This window comes from Vespa crabro, chromosome 3 (assembly GCF_910589235.1).
Source record: "Vespa crabro chromosome 3, iyVesCrab1.2, whole genome shotgun sequence".
Lineage (NCBI taxonomy): Eukaryota > Metazoa > Arthropoda > Insecta > Hymenoptera > Vespidae > Vespa > Vespa crabro.
Genome location: NC_060957.1, coordinates 11,549,367 through 11,567,626, shown reverse-complemented (window position 1 = coordinate 11,567,626; position 18,260 = coordinate 11,549,367). Strand labels below are relative to the sequence as shown.

Here is an 18,260-nt window from a genome sequence, read left to right as displayed (position 1 = left end):
GTGGTTAATAAGTATTTTTTTATTTTCTTTCATTACTGAAAAAGAGAGAGAGAATATAATCACAACTGGTAATAAATGTTTATAAAAATGCTTCAAGAATTACATATATAGGTTATAATCTTAAATAACGATTATATAATAAATCATAAATCAATGATTATACCTATTGATACTTCTATCCATTAGTTTCTGTTTATAATAACTATTAGTTAATTAAAAATATGTTAACTTTCAACTGTACATGTGTGAATGGGAGTAAACAATTTGCTCGTGTATCTTTCACAGACATGCTTTTTCTAAAACGGTTAAAACATCGTACTTCTGCAAAATCTGTGAAGGTGAAACCTCATTACACTTATGAAGTGTATTTACTTTATAAATTTACAATCTACGTAATAAAGTTATTTCCTTAGCAACTATATCAAACACTTGGAGTAAATGAAGATTGCGAAGATGAAACGCTTAGGCTTGCCTTTATACATCTAGCCAAACAGTTCCATCCAGATAGTGGAGCATCAGAAGCTGATGCAGTTAAATTTGCAGAAGTAAGAATATTTCAAATATGTTGTTAATTCATTTCATTGATAAAAAAATATATAACAATATTTAATAATATTTTGTTTAGGTTGAAAGTGCCTATAGAGAAATACGAAAGCTACGCAATGATTTGAAAGAAACTAATTCTCAATTGTTACCGGATGTTGAAGAATTTGACATTAAGGTTTTCATTTATGAATATTATTATTTATATATACTTATATCTTTTACTTCTATATCTTTAAATGTGTATAATGGATGTGTATAATGGATGTGTGTCTGTGTGTATATATATATATTTTTTTTGTTTAAGCATACAGCACCACAACATCGTCATTATTTAAACTATGATGTTGGTATAGGAACACTAAGTAAACGACAAAGGTTACACACTATTGAAAGAGCACAAAAAGCTGTTGAAAATGTTATGGAACATAGATTAAAAACATTACAAGCAGAAGAACGTAATACATTAATTGGAATGGATAAAAAACGTGCTCAAGACATTAAGACACGTTATGGTATGGATCGATTGGTAGAAGATTTGATTCAAGAGGCAATGAATAAAGGTGAATTTAGCGATCTTCCGGGCATTGGGAAACCTTTAAAAAATATCAATAGACAAAACCCGTATGTTGATTTCACTACCCACAAATTAAATCAGGTATACGAATATCTTTTTCAAACACAATGTATTATAACTTTATAAGTAATATTATACATACTATAACAAGAATAAAACTAATTTTAATCATATCATAGGTACTGATAGAAAACGGATTCACTCCAGAATGGATACAGCTTTCAAAGGAGATCAGAGAAGAAACAAAAGAATTACAAAAATTATTAACAGAAGCGCGCAATGAATTGGGTTTAATTCCATTGAATTTAGAAGAAAGAGAAAGTTGGAAAAAAACTATTGAAAATTTTAAACCATTCATTAAAAATTTAAACAACAAAATTGATAAATATAATTTACTTGTACCTATACTTCAAAAACAAATGCTTCACGTAAACATAGAAACTCTAGCGGAACAAGTATTATCCAAAGAACCAATTAGATCAGCAAAACAGAAATCAGTAAAAAAAGATATAAACAATACTTTTAATAACGATAATAATCTTGACATTTTCAACTTATTTCAAACAATCTTCAGAAAAAAGATCACTTGAAGATAAAATATTTAATAAAGTATATAAAAAATGTTAATGTTTACCAAACATCTAGAATATATAGTTAGTGATTAAAAAATAGAAATGTATATCTACTTGTATAGTCTATATAAAACTTATGAAAAAAAAAAAGATTTGAAAAGATAATTTCTTACTTTGTAAATATAAAAAATATCTAAATTTTATATTTATTCATAAAAATATAAGATCTGTACATATGATTCAATAGTTCCATTGGATTTTACCATCATCCTTTAATTGTATACGTCCCGTGGCTAAATGTTTTAATGCACGGGGAAAGGCCTTATGCTCCACTTCTTTCACACGTTCTTGAAGTATATTTTCAGTATCATTTGGTAAAACAGGTACCGACTCTTGTTCTATAATAGCTCCAGAATCAATATCAACCTACGGTAAATAATGTAGAAGAATAATTATATATAATACATATTATATATAAAATATATATTTTTTTAGTATTATAACTACATGATATCTACTGTATATAAATACAATGTATAAATATTATGTATAAATAATATAGTAAAATTATTTAAATATTAAATATATATTATTAATGAATATATTAACAATTGTTACCGCAACAAAATGAACAGTGCATCCTGAAATGCGTACGCCAGCTGCTAAAACATCTTTATGTGCTTGTGCCCCTTTAAAAGAAGGTAATAAAGAAGGATGCACATTGATTAAAGCACCTTTCCATCTATTTACAAATTGTGCAGACAAAATTCTCATAAAACCAGCAAGACATACAATCTCTACTCCGGCTGCATCAAGTTCAATAGTCATTGCTGAATCAAAAGCTTCTCGACTTGCATATTGATTATGTTGAATAATCTAAATTTAAAAATAATGAAATAATTTCATAGAAGTATTATATATAGCATGTGACATTGAAGTATATTAATTATACGAATACTAATATATCAATTTCAATTTCTATTTACAACTGTTTTGATGCCTGCTCTTTCTGCTCTTTTCAATCCTTCGACATCCGGTTTATTGGATATTACTAAAACTATTTCTGCACCAATGTGTTGCGTTGGATCTTTTGTAGCATTGATTAATGACTGAAGATTAGTTCCACTACCAGAAATTAAAACACCGACTCTTTTAAGTGGTGCTGCTAATTTGGATATAATATGTGGCACATATTTTCTCATTTCTATTTCGATCGATTTATCGAAGTTTTGGACTTGAACGCTTAATTGATCATCTATGACATTGAAATACATTATACATAAGTACTTTAGAAAATGGCATGATATTTAAACTCAAATAACCAACTCACTATAACGAGAATTTACTGTTCCTATAACTATTGGGCTCTCTTCTTTCAACATTTGTAATACTTCATCTTTATCTTTCTCTGCACAAATTAAAACAGCTCCAATGCCACAATTAAAAGTTCTCAACATTTCTTGTTGGCTGATATTACCTATAAAATATAAGAAAAAAAAATCTGATGCTTTCAAATAAAATTATTTAATTTCTTAATGTAATATCCTTGATTTCTTACCGATTGCAGCAAGCCATCCAAAGATAGGTAAAATTTTCCATTTAGATGCGTCTAAATTAACTTGAACATCTTTAGGCAAAATCCTTGGTATATTTTCTATTAAACCTCCACCGGTAATGTGAGCAAAACCCTTTACCAAATTAGATTTTAAAACAGGAATGACACCTTTAACGTAAATTTTAGTTGGTTCCAAAAGTTCCTCACCTGTAATCAATTAATATAAAATGATGATATTATGAATTAATATCATGAATTAATAAAACAAATTTCAAATCTTATTAAATAAATACCAATAGTTTTTCCTGTTTCAGAAAATGGAGCAATGTCTGTATATTTCACATTTCCTATTTCAAGAACCTTTCTCACCAGACTGAAACCATTACTGTGTACACCACTCGATGGAAGACCAATGACAATATCTTTTTCTATAATCTTATCAATGCATGGTAATAAATTATTTTTTTCAACTGCTCCTACTGCAAATCCTGCTAGATCATATTCTCCATTTGAATACATATCTGGCATTTCTGCAGTCTCTCCACCAATCTAGAAATTAAACAATACATTCAATTTTTCTTTTTCTGCAAAATTCAATGGTATTATATTGGTCTATAAGTAAGGCCTGTATAATATTCTGACATTATTTATTTTGACATTACTAATATATTGAATATATAATATATATTTACCAAAGAACATCCAGCTCTTCTGCATCCTTCTGAAACACCATTTATAACAGTGGCAGCTACATTAACATCAAGTTTACCACATGCAAAATAATCAAGGAAAAATAGTGGTTCTGCTCCATGTGCAAGTACATCATTGACACACATTGCCACTAAATCTATTCCTACTGTATCATGTTTATGGCATTCAAATGCAACCTAAAAAGATAATTTAATGTTTAACAGTAATTAATGTGCCCATTATATTGTATGATCTGTATCCTATAATATGTACACACTTTTAATTTTGTACCAACACCATCGGTACCAGAAACTAAGAGAGGATCTTTATAACCTGCAGCTTTAACATCAAATATACCACCAAAACCACCAATAGATCCCAATGTACCAGAACGCACGGTAGAAAATGATACAGGTTTAATAGCAGATACCAAAGAATCACCAGCCTCAATATCAACACCACTATTTTTATATGTTAAATCACCATAACGAAGAATTGACCTGTAATGATTTTTATTAAAAAGGAATCTTTTTATAATTGTACAAAAAATATAATACACACCTGGCAATACCCTTATGTGCTATATCCATTCTAAACTGTTTTCCATCGAATGATATTTCTTTAGCAGCTTGAGTAGCTCTAGCTGCTGCTAATGCCAGTGAACGTGCGATATTAACAACAATAAGAACTCTTCCACCTAAAAATATAATAGAGAAAAATATTTTAGTTTAGTATCACATATAATAAAATTATTAATTATTTATAAACTATCTCACCGTTTGTTAATAATTTTCCTTGAGAAGATAGATCAGTGCCACTATGGAAAATAAAATAATCTTTTTTAGATATTACATTGTCAACTCCGGTTATTATTTGACCTTTGGAAGATGAAGCTGGATATCCATGAGAAGCTAAGATAATACCAGCAGCAAATACACCTTCATACCACTCTATTTGAATTTGATCCAAGGTACCATCACAGCAAGCCTGAATAAAACTATGTTATAGAAATATATCTTATCATTGTCAATAATAATTAATCTTGTATAACAAAAGACAAAATTCACCTTTATAATTGTAAACAGATCTGACTTTAGTAATGGCAATATCACTTGCGTTTCAGGATCACCAAATCTGCAATTAAATTCTAGGACTTTAGGACCCTCGTTAGTTATCATTAAACCAGCATATAAGATACCTACAATAAACAATAAAAAATAGAAGGAAAAATTTTTATACATATACTTTGTTTAAATATGTTATAATTATTTACCAACAAATGGTATATTTTCTTTTCTGAGTCCATTAATAGATTGCTGAAGAATATTTAATTTGACTATTTCAAAATCTTTTTCACTCAACAAAGGACATGGACAATAGGCACCCATTCCACCAGTATTTGGACCAGAATCCCCATCAAATATCCTTTTGTGATCTTGCGATGGCATCATAGGAATTATTGTCTTTCCTAAATAATAATAAAAATTAGTATGATGAATATTTCAACGTTTCAAAAAAATTTTTATTTTATATACTGTACCATCTGTGAATGCAAGTACCGATACTTCTTCACCCTCTAAAAGTTCCTCTACAATAATATTTTCACCAGCAGAACCAAATTTTTTATCAGTTAAAATTTCATCAATTGCTTGACACGCTTCCTCTACATTTTTGGCTACAATAACACCTTTACCCGCTGCCAAACCTGAAGCTTTTATCACAAGAGCTCGAAACGTGGCACTAAAATAAACATTTGAATTCATGTTAAAATATTTCATTAAGAACATATATTTATTTTTATTTCAGCTTACTTTTTAACAAATTCTTTTGCATCTTCAGCTTTTGTAAATCCTTTCCATTTGGCAGTTGGAATATTATAACGATCCATGAATTGTTTAGCCCAATCTTTATTGGCTTCTATTTTAGCTGCTTCCTTTTTTGGCCCAAAACAATGTATCCCTACATTTTGTAATTCATTTGCCAAACCTTTAGCAAGATATTCTTCTGGACCAACGATGACAACACTTATTCTATTTTTTTTGCTCCATTCGGCTACTTCCTATCAAACAAATCCACTATAATAAGGAACTATTTGAAATATAGATAAGAAAAAATATTTAGGTATTACATACTTTATAATTCTTAACATTAATTTTTGCTAAAGAGACTTTATCCACTGAAGCAATGCCACTATTACCAGGTGCAACAAATATTTCCTTTATCTATTAACAGTAATAAAATATATATATATATATATATATATATATATATATATATATATATACATTAAAAAATATTTTATACATATAAAAATGTAGTGATTAATTAATGTAAAATAATTATTTAGCCTTACATGTGGAGATTGAGATAACTTCCAAGAAATAGCATGTTCTCTACCACCATTACCTATGATCAAAACAGTTTGTCCTGCCATTTCTAAAAAAAATCACAAACGTATTTTTTACTGATTGAACATTCACAAAACAAATTAAATTATCGTAAAAAAGTTGAAGTTCTAAATTTAATGCCCAAAAATAGCCTCTATATAGAATATATAAATAAAAAATTCCATACTTAATATATGAATTTCTTTTTATGTCTTTTTATTGAATTGATATTAACTTGTATAAAAAAGAAATAAACGTTTAACTTTATCTCTTAATGGGAACACTAAATGTACGATAAATTAACACAATAACAGGTGTCTAACACAATAAGATTTTCGATTTATCGTTCTCCCATCATGCACGTGGAGATTCTAAATCCTACAAATAGAAGTACTTATTATGTTTTTCAGTTTAACATAGCTGCCTTTTAAAAGCCAATTATTTTCGACCGTAACACCAACGTGATATATTTCATTGACTTGTTGGCTTGAGTTAATTTTTATTAACCTCTTGCATACATACAATGATAACATATTTGACCTTTTGCAAAATTGTTTGTGTTTCATATTTTCTTTACTAACAACGAACTAAGTTATCGATCGTAAAAAGATTTATCAAAGAAACGAGGCAATATTTGATGATAATAATAATAATAATAATAATAATAATAATAATAATAATAATAATAAAAATAATAATAATATAAATATTAATATATAATAATAATGATGATTATGATGATGATGATAATGATGGTAATAATAATAACTGATTTGAAAATTGGTCGAACGATCGAACGATCCATTAATAATAAATCACTTGATTTTCTTATTATTCTTGCGTTATCACATCAAAGATAAGTATATATATAAATATTACTAAATTAGGAGAATTACAATCGCAGAAGTTTATTCTTATTTGCCGTGCATTTACGTACTTACTTACGTATTTATTTTCAAAGAAGATATTACAAAAAACGATGTAAATAATGGCGCGAAAAATAAATCGAAGGTTATGACGACATTTCTGATGAAGAAAAAAAAAAAATCGCATAGGATCTTTTTTTATTCTCCTTTGAAAAAACTCATAAACGAATTGATTACAATAACGATTGACAATATATTAAGTTATACGTACATATATATATATATATATATATATATATATATATAAGATGTTATATATTATTTATATAACGAGATTACCTTCGGATTGTAAAGAAAAGTGAGAGGTTGAACATTACGTCAATGACAACTTATCGCCAAGTGTTTTCATTTTATATTCAAATGAAGATCACTTTTTTAAAGGTGAATAAATGTACATACATATTTGTGAAACTTTTAATTGTCTTTAATAAAGAAAAAAAAAAAAAAAAGAAAGAAGAAAATATTGGAGATCTTAAAGTTATGCAACAACAAAAAATATTTATGATTTATTTTATATTACGCACAATTGTTTATGTTTTAATAATCTAGAAGAACTTAGAAAAAAAAAATTAAAAAAAGAAAGGTACAACGACTGTGCAAAGTTAATTGGTAAATATAATTTTGTTTTTATTTATTTCGATAGTGGATCAAGTCAATTAAAGTATACTTTTCCATACTTTATCTTTTTGGAGGGAAAATGTATGTACCTATTCGATTTTTTTTTTTTCTTTTTTGTATAAAATTATATTTATAATCAAGGTTAAATAACCCTTAAATTAAGTAAAATTTCTCTGCTTAAATCTTTTAAACGAACAATTAAAATATTTATGGTATTTCATTTAATGACGTTTTATTGAAGAAGAAAAAGAAAAAGAAATCTTGAATATTATTCTAAATTAAGTTAACATGATTGTAATTACAAAATGTATGTAAGTGACCAATATTATTCTATAATATCCATTTTTGAATCAACATTGAAATATGAATTTTTATGTTACGAGTCATTTTCAATATGTTTGTCATTTTTACATGATACTCGTAAAAAAACAAAAGAAAAATGCATAATTACATAAAATATTTACATTATAACGATAATAAGCACTTTGAAACAGACTTTCTTATATAACGGAAGAATATTTTTTTTATTATACACAAAAACGTAAATATCTAAATATCTAATGAAGAAAAATATGACTTAATCCAATGCCGTATAATTAACGGCATTTATAAGTAAACGAAATGCGAACGAAAAGAAAATAATTAAAAAGCGAGAATGAATTTAAAAACTCAACGATTTAAAAATCAACGATCAAAAAAGTTTTCTCTCTCTCTCTCTCGGCAATATGTAAAATATCCCGAACATAGTTATAAATTAGAGAATCGTGAAGATTGTCATTAGAAGCAATTATTTAGGATTGGGCGAATAGGACGTTGTGCCCTGGTCTATGGGGGAAAAAAAACAATAAAATCAGAGCAAAAATCAAAAAAAAAAAATAAAAAAATAAAAAAAAAACAAAAAGAAAAGAAACGTTGATCCTGCATGGCTCTTGTCGTGGCGGTATGAATAATGAAATTGTACTTCTTTTTTATTTATTTTTTTTTTTTCTTGTACTTCTTCGAAGTCAAAATCGTTCATTTGACAAAAGAAATGGAAAAAAGAAAAGATGGAATTGGGACGATACGCGTATAAGTCGATGAAGAAATAATTGGGGTTTGGGAAGAGACCAAAGAGGGGGTGGGTGGGACGATTGAAGCATAATTTTTATGCTTGCCCTAGGTGCTGTTTACACTAGATACGTATTTGATCGTCGCTCATTTTCAATGTTTTGTTTCTGACAGAAAGGACAGAATAAGTATCCTTGCCAAAGCCGGAATGTTCGATAGAATAAATATTAAAGTTTTGGGGGTTCTATTGTAAAATCTATCGATCGAAGGACATGTTCCTTGCCGATACCGGCGGCGTTTTAACTAGCCAATTTTGTAAAAACGGCTATATTAATGTAAAACGTAATTCATGGTTCGGTTTAATAACTTTCCATTTAAGATATTTATCATCAACGGATAAAGGAATACTCGGTAAAGAAAAGGCGGCCGTCAAGGATTGCAAAACTTTAGACGTTAGTAAAAGTATAACACAAGTTGTCGAAGTGACGCGGATTTTTGTGAGAAAAAAAAAAAAATAAAATAAAATAAAAATTACAAAAAAAAAAAAAAAGAAAAGAAAAAAAACATGAGAAAAACCCTCAAAAAAGTATATGATAAATAGAATGTGCGTATGTGTAAATAAATGATCATTAAATTTGATCGTTTCTCTTGGTTAAGGAAAAACAAATAAAGAAAACGAAAATACAAGCGTTTCGCATATACCGATGGAATCCAGAAAAGCCAAAAGTAAAACCCCATATACAACAATACAACGTGGATTTAATGAATTGTACTGGTACCATGATATTGGACGCTTTAAATATTATCAAAGCAGATCTCGATCCAACTCTATCCTTTCGAAGATCTTGCCGTGAAGGAATTTGTGGAAGTTGCTCGATGAACATCAATGGTGTTAATACTCTAGCTTGCATCACGTAATAATAATAATAATAATACACTGAATTAATTATAATAAAAATCTCTTTGATTATCTGATTGATATTGTGTATCTTAAAAATATGTTATTACTTTATTTTCAGAAAAATAGTACATTCATCGAAACCGATTATTATTTATCCTTTACCACATACCTATGTAATCCGAGATTTAATTGTGGATATGACACATTTTCTTAGCCAAGTTCATTCAACTGAACCATTTTTAAAACGTCCCGGAGAAGGCAGCTTTCTTGGTTTAAGACAAATCTTACAGAGTCAGAGAGATAGAGATAAACTTAATTCATTATACGAGTGTATCCTTTGTGGATGCTGTTCATACTCGTGTCCTCCATATTGGTGGTTAGGGGATAAATATTTAGGACCAGCTGCTCTTTTACAGGTATCGGATTAATTGGACTTTACAAATAATCCAAAGACGAATTTTTTATCTAACAATTTTTTTTATCTATAAAAAAGAAAAAGATACCTCTTTTTTTTTTTGTTTGGTTTTTTTCTTTCAATATACCTGCAAACATTACAGGCATACAGATGGATAATGGATTCACGAGATATGGCGTACAAAGAGAGGCTTAGTAAACTAAAAGATTTTTATTCGGTTTATCGATGTCACACCATCTTTAATTGTACTAAAACATGTCCGAAGGTAGATATAACAATCGAATACACACATTATATCTAATAATTTAAATTGTCCGTTCTCTCTTTCTCTTAGAAAATTACTTATGAACTCTATTTCAGGGTTTAAATCCTGGAAATGCAATAGCTCAAATAAAACGACATCTTGCTGGACTTACGTCTAAAGAGGAACCGGATTTAGAAACACCAATGCCGAATCCTTGTCCTGATGAAGAAGACATTTACTCTTGTAGAAAGGAATGATGAATAATGCAATATCGATGATCCTCAAATAAAACAGTTCATGTAACAATTTTATTATAAAATGGTATATTTTATAAATGTGCTGCTTAAACACATGTTTTTTACAGGTCGAATTATATATTTTTTGGATGTATGATATACCAACTATACTCAAGTAAAAACAAACATAAACATAACGCAACAAAACAAATTTATTGTCACATATGCTCGTATTCTATTATGTGAAACTTCGCTTAAATTATTTATAATGAAATGATACAAGATATTTTATTACTATGTCACGATGAAAGAAAACCCACTATAAAGTAGATCAAACTTTTAAATTAATTAAAAATATATGCAAAACAGAGATAACATAAGATGTTAGAGATAAAGGTTTCTTTCTATGTCAGAATTTTAATACATATTTCTATTGACATGATAATGAGTCAAAATAAAATACATGAACTAGAAATCACATATAAATCCTTATTGAAAAAATCAACAGTATAAATCACAGATATACAAGCACCACATATGTTGTTAATGAAAAATGTGATTGCATTATTTGTTGCATGTAAATTTGTTTTTTAGATTACGCGCTATATGTACACACATCACTACATTTATATGGAACATACAAACAAATATCACAACAAAATCATTCAATAATAGAAAAAGGTAAACGTATTACACTATTCCTTGTGTGATTAACATAATTATTTTATTTAAAAAAAGTCAATACTCTCTTCATTATTTGTACTAATAATTACATAGACCCGCTAGCAGGCTGTATTTAGTCAAAATATCTATAAGTCTATTCTTGGTCGTTTCAACAGACCTGCATACGTGTCATGTTTGTATCTATCATCTGTAAGTAAATTTATAGGAGGGCAGTTCTCGTCCTTATCATAATTAATTAATGAATGTACAGTATTACGCATAAAATGATCTTGTAGCCAAGGATGTAATAACACCTGCTTGATGGTAATTCGTTTCTTAGGATCTACTGTCATCATACGTTTAATCTAAAAACCAAACCTTTTTGTTTTATATAATTCTACATTTTTTTATCTGTATTATTACATATAAATATATATATATATAAATTTTCGAATTTCTTTTTCTTTTTTTTTTTCATATGTCCTATTCAATATAACAAACATCATTAAATTCTTACCAAATCGATAGCTTTATCCGATACATGTCCAAATCTAGAACTTGGAAACCCATAAAGTCCTCTTTTTATTTGATCTTGCAAAGTAACTTCTTTACATGTAATGTTAAATGGAACTGCTCCACTTAAACAAGCATATAAAATTACACCTAAACTCCATATATCGACCTAAAATTAATAGATAGGTAAAACATATTTGAATTATAGATCAGTATTTAAAAATAAAAATATTGAAATATATAAATCATACTTTGTTTGTATATGAACCACGTCCACCTGTTGACAATATTTCAGGTGCTACATACATCGGTGTTCCACAAAACGTTTTCATCATGGTTTGTGCATCAACTAGTTTTGACAAACCAAAGTCTGACACTTTAGCTAAAGTTATATCTGCATTGCTTGCCAATAATATATTTTCAGGCTATGATTATTCAAAAAAGAAAAAAATTAATATATATATATATATATGTAAATATTATTATTACACATATTTACATATATCAAATAACTAACCTTTAAGTCTCTATGGGTGATACCACATTCATGAAGATAATGAACTGCCAATACAACTTGATAAAATAACAATTTGGTATGATTTTCTGTTAATCTTCCCCTACTTGTTATTCTTTCAAACAGTTCTCCACCTTCCATTAATTCAAGAACAATATATACAGTACTTGGAGTATCTACAATTTCTTCCATACGTATCACACATGGCTATAACACATTGATTTTTCTTATTAATTAAATTTCATTCACAAGACTACAATCCAAGCGTTTAAAAAGAAAAATAATATTATTGCATTAACTTACATGCCTCAACGCTTTCAAAATTCTAACTTCATTCATGATTTTTTCAGGATCATTTAAAGGATGCTTATATCCATTTGAATTACTAGCTGCTTTAACTATAGTTTTCATTGCAAATTTTTTACAACCATTTTTGGTAAATACCATTTTTACTTCTCCACCCGCACCTGAACCTAATTTACGCGAAACTGCATATTTGCTCTTTAATTCTATAGGCAATTCATTACCCTCAAATGCAGTTGTACTCATGAATATATACACTAAAATATAATATTGTCAATTAATAATATCTATATATTTATATAATACAAACATTTATAATTATAAAAAGAATTAATATCTACCTGCAAAATAAGGTTGTGCAAGAGATATCACATCGTTACTTTCTAATATTACTCGTTTACGATTTCCAACCCTTTCTTTATTAACAAAAGTTCCATTATGACTAAGATCTTCTAGGTATACTACCGAGTCATTAGTGTTCCCACCAATATGTTCTCTGATTATCTTAAAATGTATTTTACTTATTACACTCACCCACTTAGCTCTAAATTCTATAGAATTCACACAAATATCACAACTCTCTGCACGACCGAGAGTATATTCGTTCTTAGTCATTTCTATTGAAGAAGTAAAATTGATCGTATTAATTCAACCAAAATTTAATACATACATACATACATACATACATACATACATATATATATATATATATATATATATATATATATATATAAAAGAAAATATGCATAAATTTACCTAAAGGTTTAAAAGGAAGCTTGTTTGGACATAACCTCCCCCAAATAGTCATAGCTGTTTGTTGTGAAACAGGTAAATCCTGAGACTGCGTGAGAGTCACAGCGTCTATGTTTTGTGTATCAGGTAAGGACAAAGGTATCGAATCTTCCGATAACATGTTCATACCTTTTTAATGATAATCAAATAATCAAAATAATGTATATAAATGATAAATATATCTTTGAATGATTATTACGTGTTACTTTTATCACTTTTACGAAAACATACGTAATAGTTTAATAAACATAAAATACATGAATACATAAGGTTAACCCATTATATATTTTTTATTAAACGCACGTAAATTAAACAAAATATTTTCATTGTAAATATACTCTACAGAACAGAAAAATATATTTAATTTAATAAAATATAATTGTGTGGAAAAAAAGATTACGCGTGTTGATTTAATTCATCAATGCCGGAAAAAAGCACATTTCACAACAATTATCACGTGTAAGTGACAACACACAACCATCTCATTTACAAATAGGTAAGTCGATCAAACATAGTTGGCGAGTAACTGTTTGTGAAAACAAAATTTCCTTTTTTTTTTTTTATTCGTTACTGGCTGGGAACTTTAACTCCGTTAACGAAGTAAGAATAACAAAGGAAAATCCACACTGAAAGCATTACCAACATTCGTAGTCATCTACGATTATTTAACGAACTATTTGAAAAAAATTGATTTTACAATTATGTTTACATTTTTATATGCGTGATTACACGTATATATGTATACATATATTTTAATTTATAAATCGGCCGTATATATTTAATCAATAAATTATTTTATAAATGTTTATGTTGTAATTTAATAATCAACTGATGTTTCCAAAAACGTTCCTGATTGGTCCATACTATCGAATACAAGATGTATAAACAAAATATATTTATTATTTCGTGCACAAATAAAAATATAAAAATTTTTCACTCTCTTTATATTTATAGAGCGAATAATAAAGTTGTTTTGATAAAATTATCATTTCTTTTTTCTAAAATAATATAAAATTGTAAAGTAAAAAAAAAAAGTAATAGTACCATCTTAAGGCAATTTACGTTACTAAATAATGAAATAAAGCAAATAAAACATTCGAAAGTTTTAATAAATTTAAATTCAAAATATGAACTCTATTATTGAAATTTTTAATAATATAAATAAATTATTGAGATTATTTTTTATTTCTTTGATATACCAATATGTTAAAATTAATTCTATTTTTGTCCTTCTTTTTTGTTTACTTCTTAAATATCTCCCTCTCTCTCTCTCTCTCTCTCTCTCTCTCTCTCTCTCTCTCTCTCTCTCTCTCTCTCTCTTGTTCTCCATCCTCCTCTCTCTCTCTGCTTTCCAATAGAGTAAGAATTGTTAATTTAATTTAAAAATATTTCCAAAAACATATATATATTATAAAGGATGAATAATACTTTATTATCATTCTACTATCTGCAACATTATTAAAACTGGTAGAAAAATGGAATCACTAAAGCTAGATAACGAGTCATGAAAAGCAACTACAACATAATTTTTATTACATTAACCATACGTAGACACAAATATCAAGTGCTCAATATGCGTATAGTTTCATTGTATGCTTATATAACAATATATTGCTAGCCCTTCTTTATCACACTCTGGAATACTGTTATCAAGTGCATATATACATATACATTTGCATGAGACTGTATGTGTACATATGTATATAGTGCATATTTAAGTTTTATCATATTTGTGATCTTAAGATAAAAGAAGAAAAAGAAAAGAAAAATATATTTATTTAATTTTCAATATTTTAATAAATATTTCTTTTTTTTCTTCTGATGAGAGAAATGAATAAAGAGTAAAGCTTAAATTAAAATGATACTTAAACGAATGTAAGTTGTAATAAAACTAGATTTTGTATTTTCTTCATGATATTAAAAATACTACGTATAGTAAAGCGACACGATTTTACAAATTAAACGTGCACCAAAATCCACAGATGCAGCTTAATACTATAACTCTTTTTTCTCGCATATAAATAATGGCAAAGTGATACGTGTTAGAGTACAAAGATAAATATTACACACAATACACAAGTTAAATTTTGTGTATTATTTACGAAATTATATGCTATTTTTAAGCAGTACCGTGTCGTCGTATTTTCGATAAATATTAAAAGTATTTTCATGCATTTCTTGAAGGAATTGAAAGGTAGCAAGAAAATAATAAAAACTATGGAATAAGAAGGTAATATTCACTTAAGTTTTTCTTCCTTTCTTCATTATTACTCTACTATTACTCTTTCATAGCTGATAGTTTTATTTAAATTAAAATAACCATTATTATTAAGAATAGTATGAAATATAGGTAATATAGATCTTACGACTCAGTGACAACTTCGTTTATTGTTCATCAAAATAATTTAGTACCACATTAATTGAGGGGTATTTTTCCCAGGAGTAAATCTGGTTAAAAGGTGAACAAGGGAGAAACAGTAGGAAAAGGTTGCAGACATCAGTGTATTGTTTGAAAAATCACCCTTAATTAAGCATCGTCATAATGGTATCCATATTGTACACTTACATACAAATGCAAGTACATACGAATGCAAGAAAATATGTATGTGTCAGTGTGTCGTCCAACCATACATTTGAATTGCGATTATTTTTCTATTTTTTCCTTCATCTATATCATGTCTGAACTACTGCTAATAGTGGTTAAAACTAAGTATACAACTAGCACTTTTCATTTTGGAACCCACACGTTGAATTATGCGCTTTCGATCTTCAATATGAATATGCATTCCATTTAATAAATATAGTCAAACCGATGGGAAATTCTTTGACTATGCTTTGCATTTTTTTACTTAATTGTCCTCGATAGGTTATTATTATTAATGCACATTGATTGGATGCTAAGCGCTGAGCAAAAGCTTATATTTTTCTTTTTTATTCTCTACTTTGAGCACACGTTAAATTTTTGACCATAGTTCAACCATTTTTCTTGTGCTTCCCATTCGAACAAAAATATTATAAAAATTGTCCATATTAGTTTAGTCTTTCAGCCATATTATTGACTTAAATTTGCACAATATATTATACCTTATATTCTTGATTGTATTCACTTTATCTGTGTGCACATTTGAGTATGTTTATGCAACCCAAAAGTAAACATCACACTGGTAGGAAACAATTCCCAATATATTGAATATATTTGCGCAGTTATTATATTGAAAAACAAGCGATGTTTAAATAGAAGAATTTTTTTATCGAGGTAATTGTCCCTTCACAGTGCGTGTCATTTATTTCAAATCGAATATCTAATGCAGTGGATTTTATCTCCTGTGACAACATGCAGCAGGGTATCTCAATGGCATACTACCTACTACAGTTTTCAAACTAATCCGTGGTAGTTGAATCGCTGGCATTCAATATACTGCACTCAGCAAGGTATGCCACTGCTTTTTTGTATATATGAGTAAAGATGGAGCAGCATCCCATTTTGAATTGCCAAAAATAGTCGAGGAGAGTGCATAAAATAATTACAAAGCCTTGTTCTTATAGATGACAACAAAGTTGTTATTTTCATCACCGTTACAAGAGTCAAAGAGATTCGTTCGAAATGGTAAAGAGTATGAACCGAGGAGAACGACAATATCCTTTATTTTATACTCAGTACCGCATCTCTGATATTTTAATAAATATCAATAATACCTGAAAAAGAGAAAGAGAGAAATAGGGGGAGGGGATCTGAGGAGATAAGAGAAAATGAGGGGATCTGAGGGGATAAGAAAAAACGAGAGGGTGAGGTGGCGTAGGGTGGGGGGTATAAAAAAGGCAGTCACTGACATAAAATTTTGCACTACGTAGAAAGAAATATATACAGAATCCTGTCTTTGTTCTCGTATTTAGTTAAAGGAATAAATTCCTTCGGTTCAAACACAATAGTGCTGTAAATTGTGTAATATCCTCCTCGAGAGATGAGCCTATATTTTGGCAGTTATGCTGCCCTCAAGTACACTCTCCTCGATTAGTGCAGTTCGTTACCGTAAAACGATATATAATATTAATAATTACTAATCGTACTTTATTATAAATTAATTAAAGAGCTCTTAGTCGTACGCGTATGTGTATATAATAATAATAATAATAATAATAATTAATAATAATAATAATAATAATAATTAATAATAATAATAATTAATAATAATAATAATAATTAATATTAATAATAGTGTATGTACGATAGCTTTTGGAGCAGCTTACTCTTTCGGCCATTTCCATCGAACTGGACGCGCGTTTTATCTTCTTCGCTCTTCATATTCATGAAGTTCCAAAGAAACTGTAAAATTGGGTGACTAGCGACACTCCCAGATCTTCACCGTTTGATCTACGCTACCGGTTACCACGTATGGATGATTCTTGTGAAAATCTAAAGATAAAAAACGAGAGAAAATAATTGTTCGTATTAGACTGAGAAAAATGTATCTCTTTAAATGTAAAATATCTAAAATATCAAAAAAGAAAACAAAAACAAAAAAAAAAAAAAAAAAGAAGAATTTCTATATTTACCGACAGAGGTGCAAAAATGAACATGCGCTTCGAGGGTTTTCATCGCCCTTTTATAACGCGTATCCCATACTCGGAGTGTCTTATCGTCAGAAGCACTGACGATGAATTTTCCACCAGGATGGAAAACAATTCCGCGTACCCAGTTGTCATGTCCGAGAAGTGTGAAAAGGCATACACCGGCACCAACATCCCAAACGCGAATGGTCTTGT

General features: G+C 28.3%; 5 protein-coding genes across 11 annotated transcripts in view; 2 read left to right on the top strand and 3 right to left on the bottom strand.

Annotated features, from left to right (window-relative positions):
- The first annotated feature begins 65 nt into the window (after window positions 1-65).
- Window positions 66-1,791, top strand: LOC124422490 (dnaJ homolog subfamily C member 28). The gene is made up of 5 exons (XM_046958985.1): window positions 66-338; window positions 414-545; window positions 626-721; window positions 851-1,201; window positions 1,300-1,791. The coding sequence occupies exons 1-5, from the start codon at window positions 222-224 to the stop codon at window positions 1,708-1,710; spliced, it is 1,107 nt and encodes a 368-aa protein (XP_046814941.1). The 5' UTR covers window positions 66-221; the 3' UTR covers window positions 1,711-1,791.
- Window positions 1,792-1,865: 74 nt separating this feature from the next.
- On the bottom strand, window positions 1,866-7,239 carry LOC124422488 (trifunctional purine biosynthetic protein adenosine-3). Of its 4 annotated transcripts, none has more exons than XM_046958982.1 (17): window positions 7,221-7,239; window positions 6,291-6,373; window positions 6,070-6,159; window positions 5,749-5,996; window positions 5,478-5,677; window positions 5,211-5,405; window positions 5,005-5,135; window positions 4,714-4,924; window positions 4,499-4,634; window positions 4,215-4,437; window positions 3,940-4,134; window positions 3,541-3,796; window positions 3,251-3,454; window positions 3,023-3,169; window positions 2,679-2,947; window positions 2,311-2,568; window positions 1,866-2,118 (listed from the first exon to the last, which is right to left on the bottom strand). In XM_046958982.1, the coding sequence occupies exons 2-17, from the start codon at window positions 6,369-6,371 to the stop codon at window positions 1,933-1,935; spliced, it is 3,030 nt and encodes a 1,009-aa protein (XP_046814938.1). In that variant the 5' UTR covers window positions 6,372-6,373; window positions 7,221-7,239; the 3' UTR covers window positions 1,866-1,932. The 4 variants fall into 4 exon arrangements, with proteins under 4 accessions (XP_046814938.1, XP_046814937.1, XP_046814935.1 ...); XM_046958981.1 differs by lacking the exon at window positions 7,221-7,239 and adding an exon at window positions 6,847-6,865; XM_046958979.1 differs by lacking the exon at window positions 7,221-7,239 and adding an exon at window positions 6,512-6,712.
- A 322-nt stretch (window positions 7,240-7,561) lies between these two features.
- LOC124422491 (succinate dehydrogenase [ubiquinone] iron-sulfur subunit-like) lies at window positions 7,562-11,186 on the top strand. 2 transcript variants are annotated; one of them, XM_046958988.1, is made up of 6 exons: window positions 7,562-7,631; window positions 9,573-9,829; window positions 9,935-10,232; window positions 10,374-10,496; window positions 10,592-10,774; window positions 10,840-11,186. In XM_046958988.1, exons 1-5 carry the CDS (start codon window positions 7,572-7,574, stop codon window positions 10,730-10,732), a joined length of 879 nt encoding a protein of 292 aa, XP_046814944.1. In that variant the 5' UTR covers window positions 7,562-7,571; the 3' UTR covers window positions 10,733-10,774; window positions 10,840-11,186. The 2 variants fall into 2 exon arrangements, with proteins under 2 accessions (XP_046814944.1, XP_046814943.1); XM_046958987.1 differs by lacking the exon at window positions 7,562-7,631 and adding an exon at window positions 9,045-9,367.
- LOC124422489 (ovarian-specific serine/threonine-protein kinase Lok) lies at window positions 10,776-14,634 on the bottom strand. 2 transcript variants are annotated; one of them, XM_046958984.1, is made up of 8 exons: window positions 13,897-14,634; window positions 13,461-13,625; window positions 13,046-13,321; window positions 12,705-12,961; window positions 12,405-12,608; window positions 12,139-12,312; window positions 11,892-12,056; window positions 10,776-11,739 (listed from the first exon to the last, which is right to left on the bottom strand). In XM_046958984.1, the coding sequence occupies exons 2-8, from the start codon at window positions 13,621-13,623 to the stop codon at window positions 11,521-11,523; spliced, it is 1,458 nt and encodes a 485-aa protein (XP_046814940.1). In that variant the 5' UTR covers window positions 13,624-13,625; window positions 13,897-14,634; the 3' UTR covers window positions 10,776-11,520. The 2 variants fall into 2 exon arrangements, with proteins under 2 accessions (XP_046814940.1, XP_046814939.1); XM_046958983.1 differs by having other exon boundaries at window positions 13,461-14,633.
- Window positions 14,635-15,006: 372 nt separating this feature from the next.
- The window catches only part of LOC124422604 (lissencephaly-1 homolog), a 13,501-nt gene continuing 10,247 nt past the window's right edge, over window positions 15,007-18,260 (bottom strand). For both annotated transcript variants that reach the window (XM_046959283.1, XM_046959284.1), the window contains exons 6-7: window positions 18,051-18,260; window positions 15,007-17,910 (exon numbers count right to left, since the gene is read on the bottom strand). The exon at window positions 18,051-18,260 is cut by the window's right edge and continues 139 nt beyond it. In XM_046959283.1, coding sequence (XP_046815239.1) covers window positions 17,837-17,910; window positions 18,051-18,260 — 284 coding nt within the window. In that variant the 3' untranslated portion in view covers window positions 15,007-17,836. The remainder of the gene's footprint in view (window positions 17,911-18,050) is intronic.

What these genes read in the sequence shown, in the direction of transcription:
- LOC124422491 (XM_046958987.1), top strand. Translation starts at nt 9,188, where the DNA reads ATGTTCCTTGCCGATACCGGCGGCGTTTTAACTAGCCAATTTTGTAAA. An exon ending in AGGATTGCAAAACTTTAGAC is followed by an intron (nt 9,368 to 9,572) that starts GTTAGTAAAAGT and finishes CTCTTGGTTAAG; the next exon opens with GAAAAACAAATAAAGAAAAC. An exon ending in AATACTCTAGCTTGCATCAC is followed by an intron (nt 9,830 to 9,934) that starts GTAATAATAATA and finishes CTTTATTTTCAG; the next exon opens with AAAAATAGTACATTCATCGA.
- LOC124422490 (XM_046958985.1), top strand. Translation starts at nt 222, where the DNA reads ATGTTAACTTTCAACTGTACATGTGTGAATGGGAGTAAACAATTTGCT. An exon ending in ATGCAGTTAAATTTGCAGAA is followed by an intron (nt 546 to 625) that starts GTAAGAATATTT and finishes TATTTTGTTTAG; the next exon opens with GTTGAAAGTGCCTATAGAGA. An exon ending in TTGAAGAATTTGACATTAAG is followed by an intron (nt 722 to 850) that starts GTTTTCATTTAT and finishes TTTTTGTTTAAG; the next exon opens with CATACAGCACCACAACATCG.
- LOC124422489 (XM_046958984.1), bottom strand. Translation starts at nt 13,623, where the DNA reads ATGAACATGTTATCGGAAGATTCGATACCTTTGTCCTTACCTGATACA. An exon ending in TTTTGAAAGCGTTGAGGCAT is followed by an intron (nt 12,609 to 12,704) that starts GTAAGTTAATGC and finishes AATGTGTTATAG; the next exon opens with CCATGTGTGATACGTATGGA. An exon ending in CGGATAAAGCTATCGATTTG is followed by an intron (nt 11,740 to 11,891) that starts GTAAGAATTTAA and finishes TTTGGTTTTTAG; the next exon opens with ATTAAACGTATGATGACAGT.
- LOC124422488 (XM_046958982.1), bottom strand. Translation starts at nt 6,371, where the DNA reads ATGGCAGGACAAACTGTTTTGATCATAGGTAATGGTGGTAGAGAACAT. An exon ending in GCACATAAGGGTATTGCCAG is followed by an intron (nt 4,438 to 4,498) that starts GTGTGTATTATA and finishes AAATCATTACAG; the next exon opens with GTCAATTCTTCGTTATGGTG. An exon ending in TGAAACAGGAAAAACTATTG is followed by an intron (nt 3,455 to 3,540) that starts GTATTTATTTAA and finishes AATTGATTACAG; the next exon opens with GTGAGGAACTTTTGGAACCA.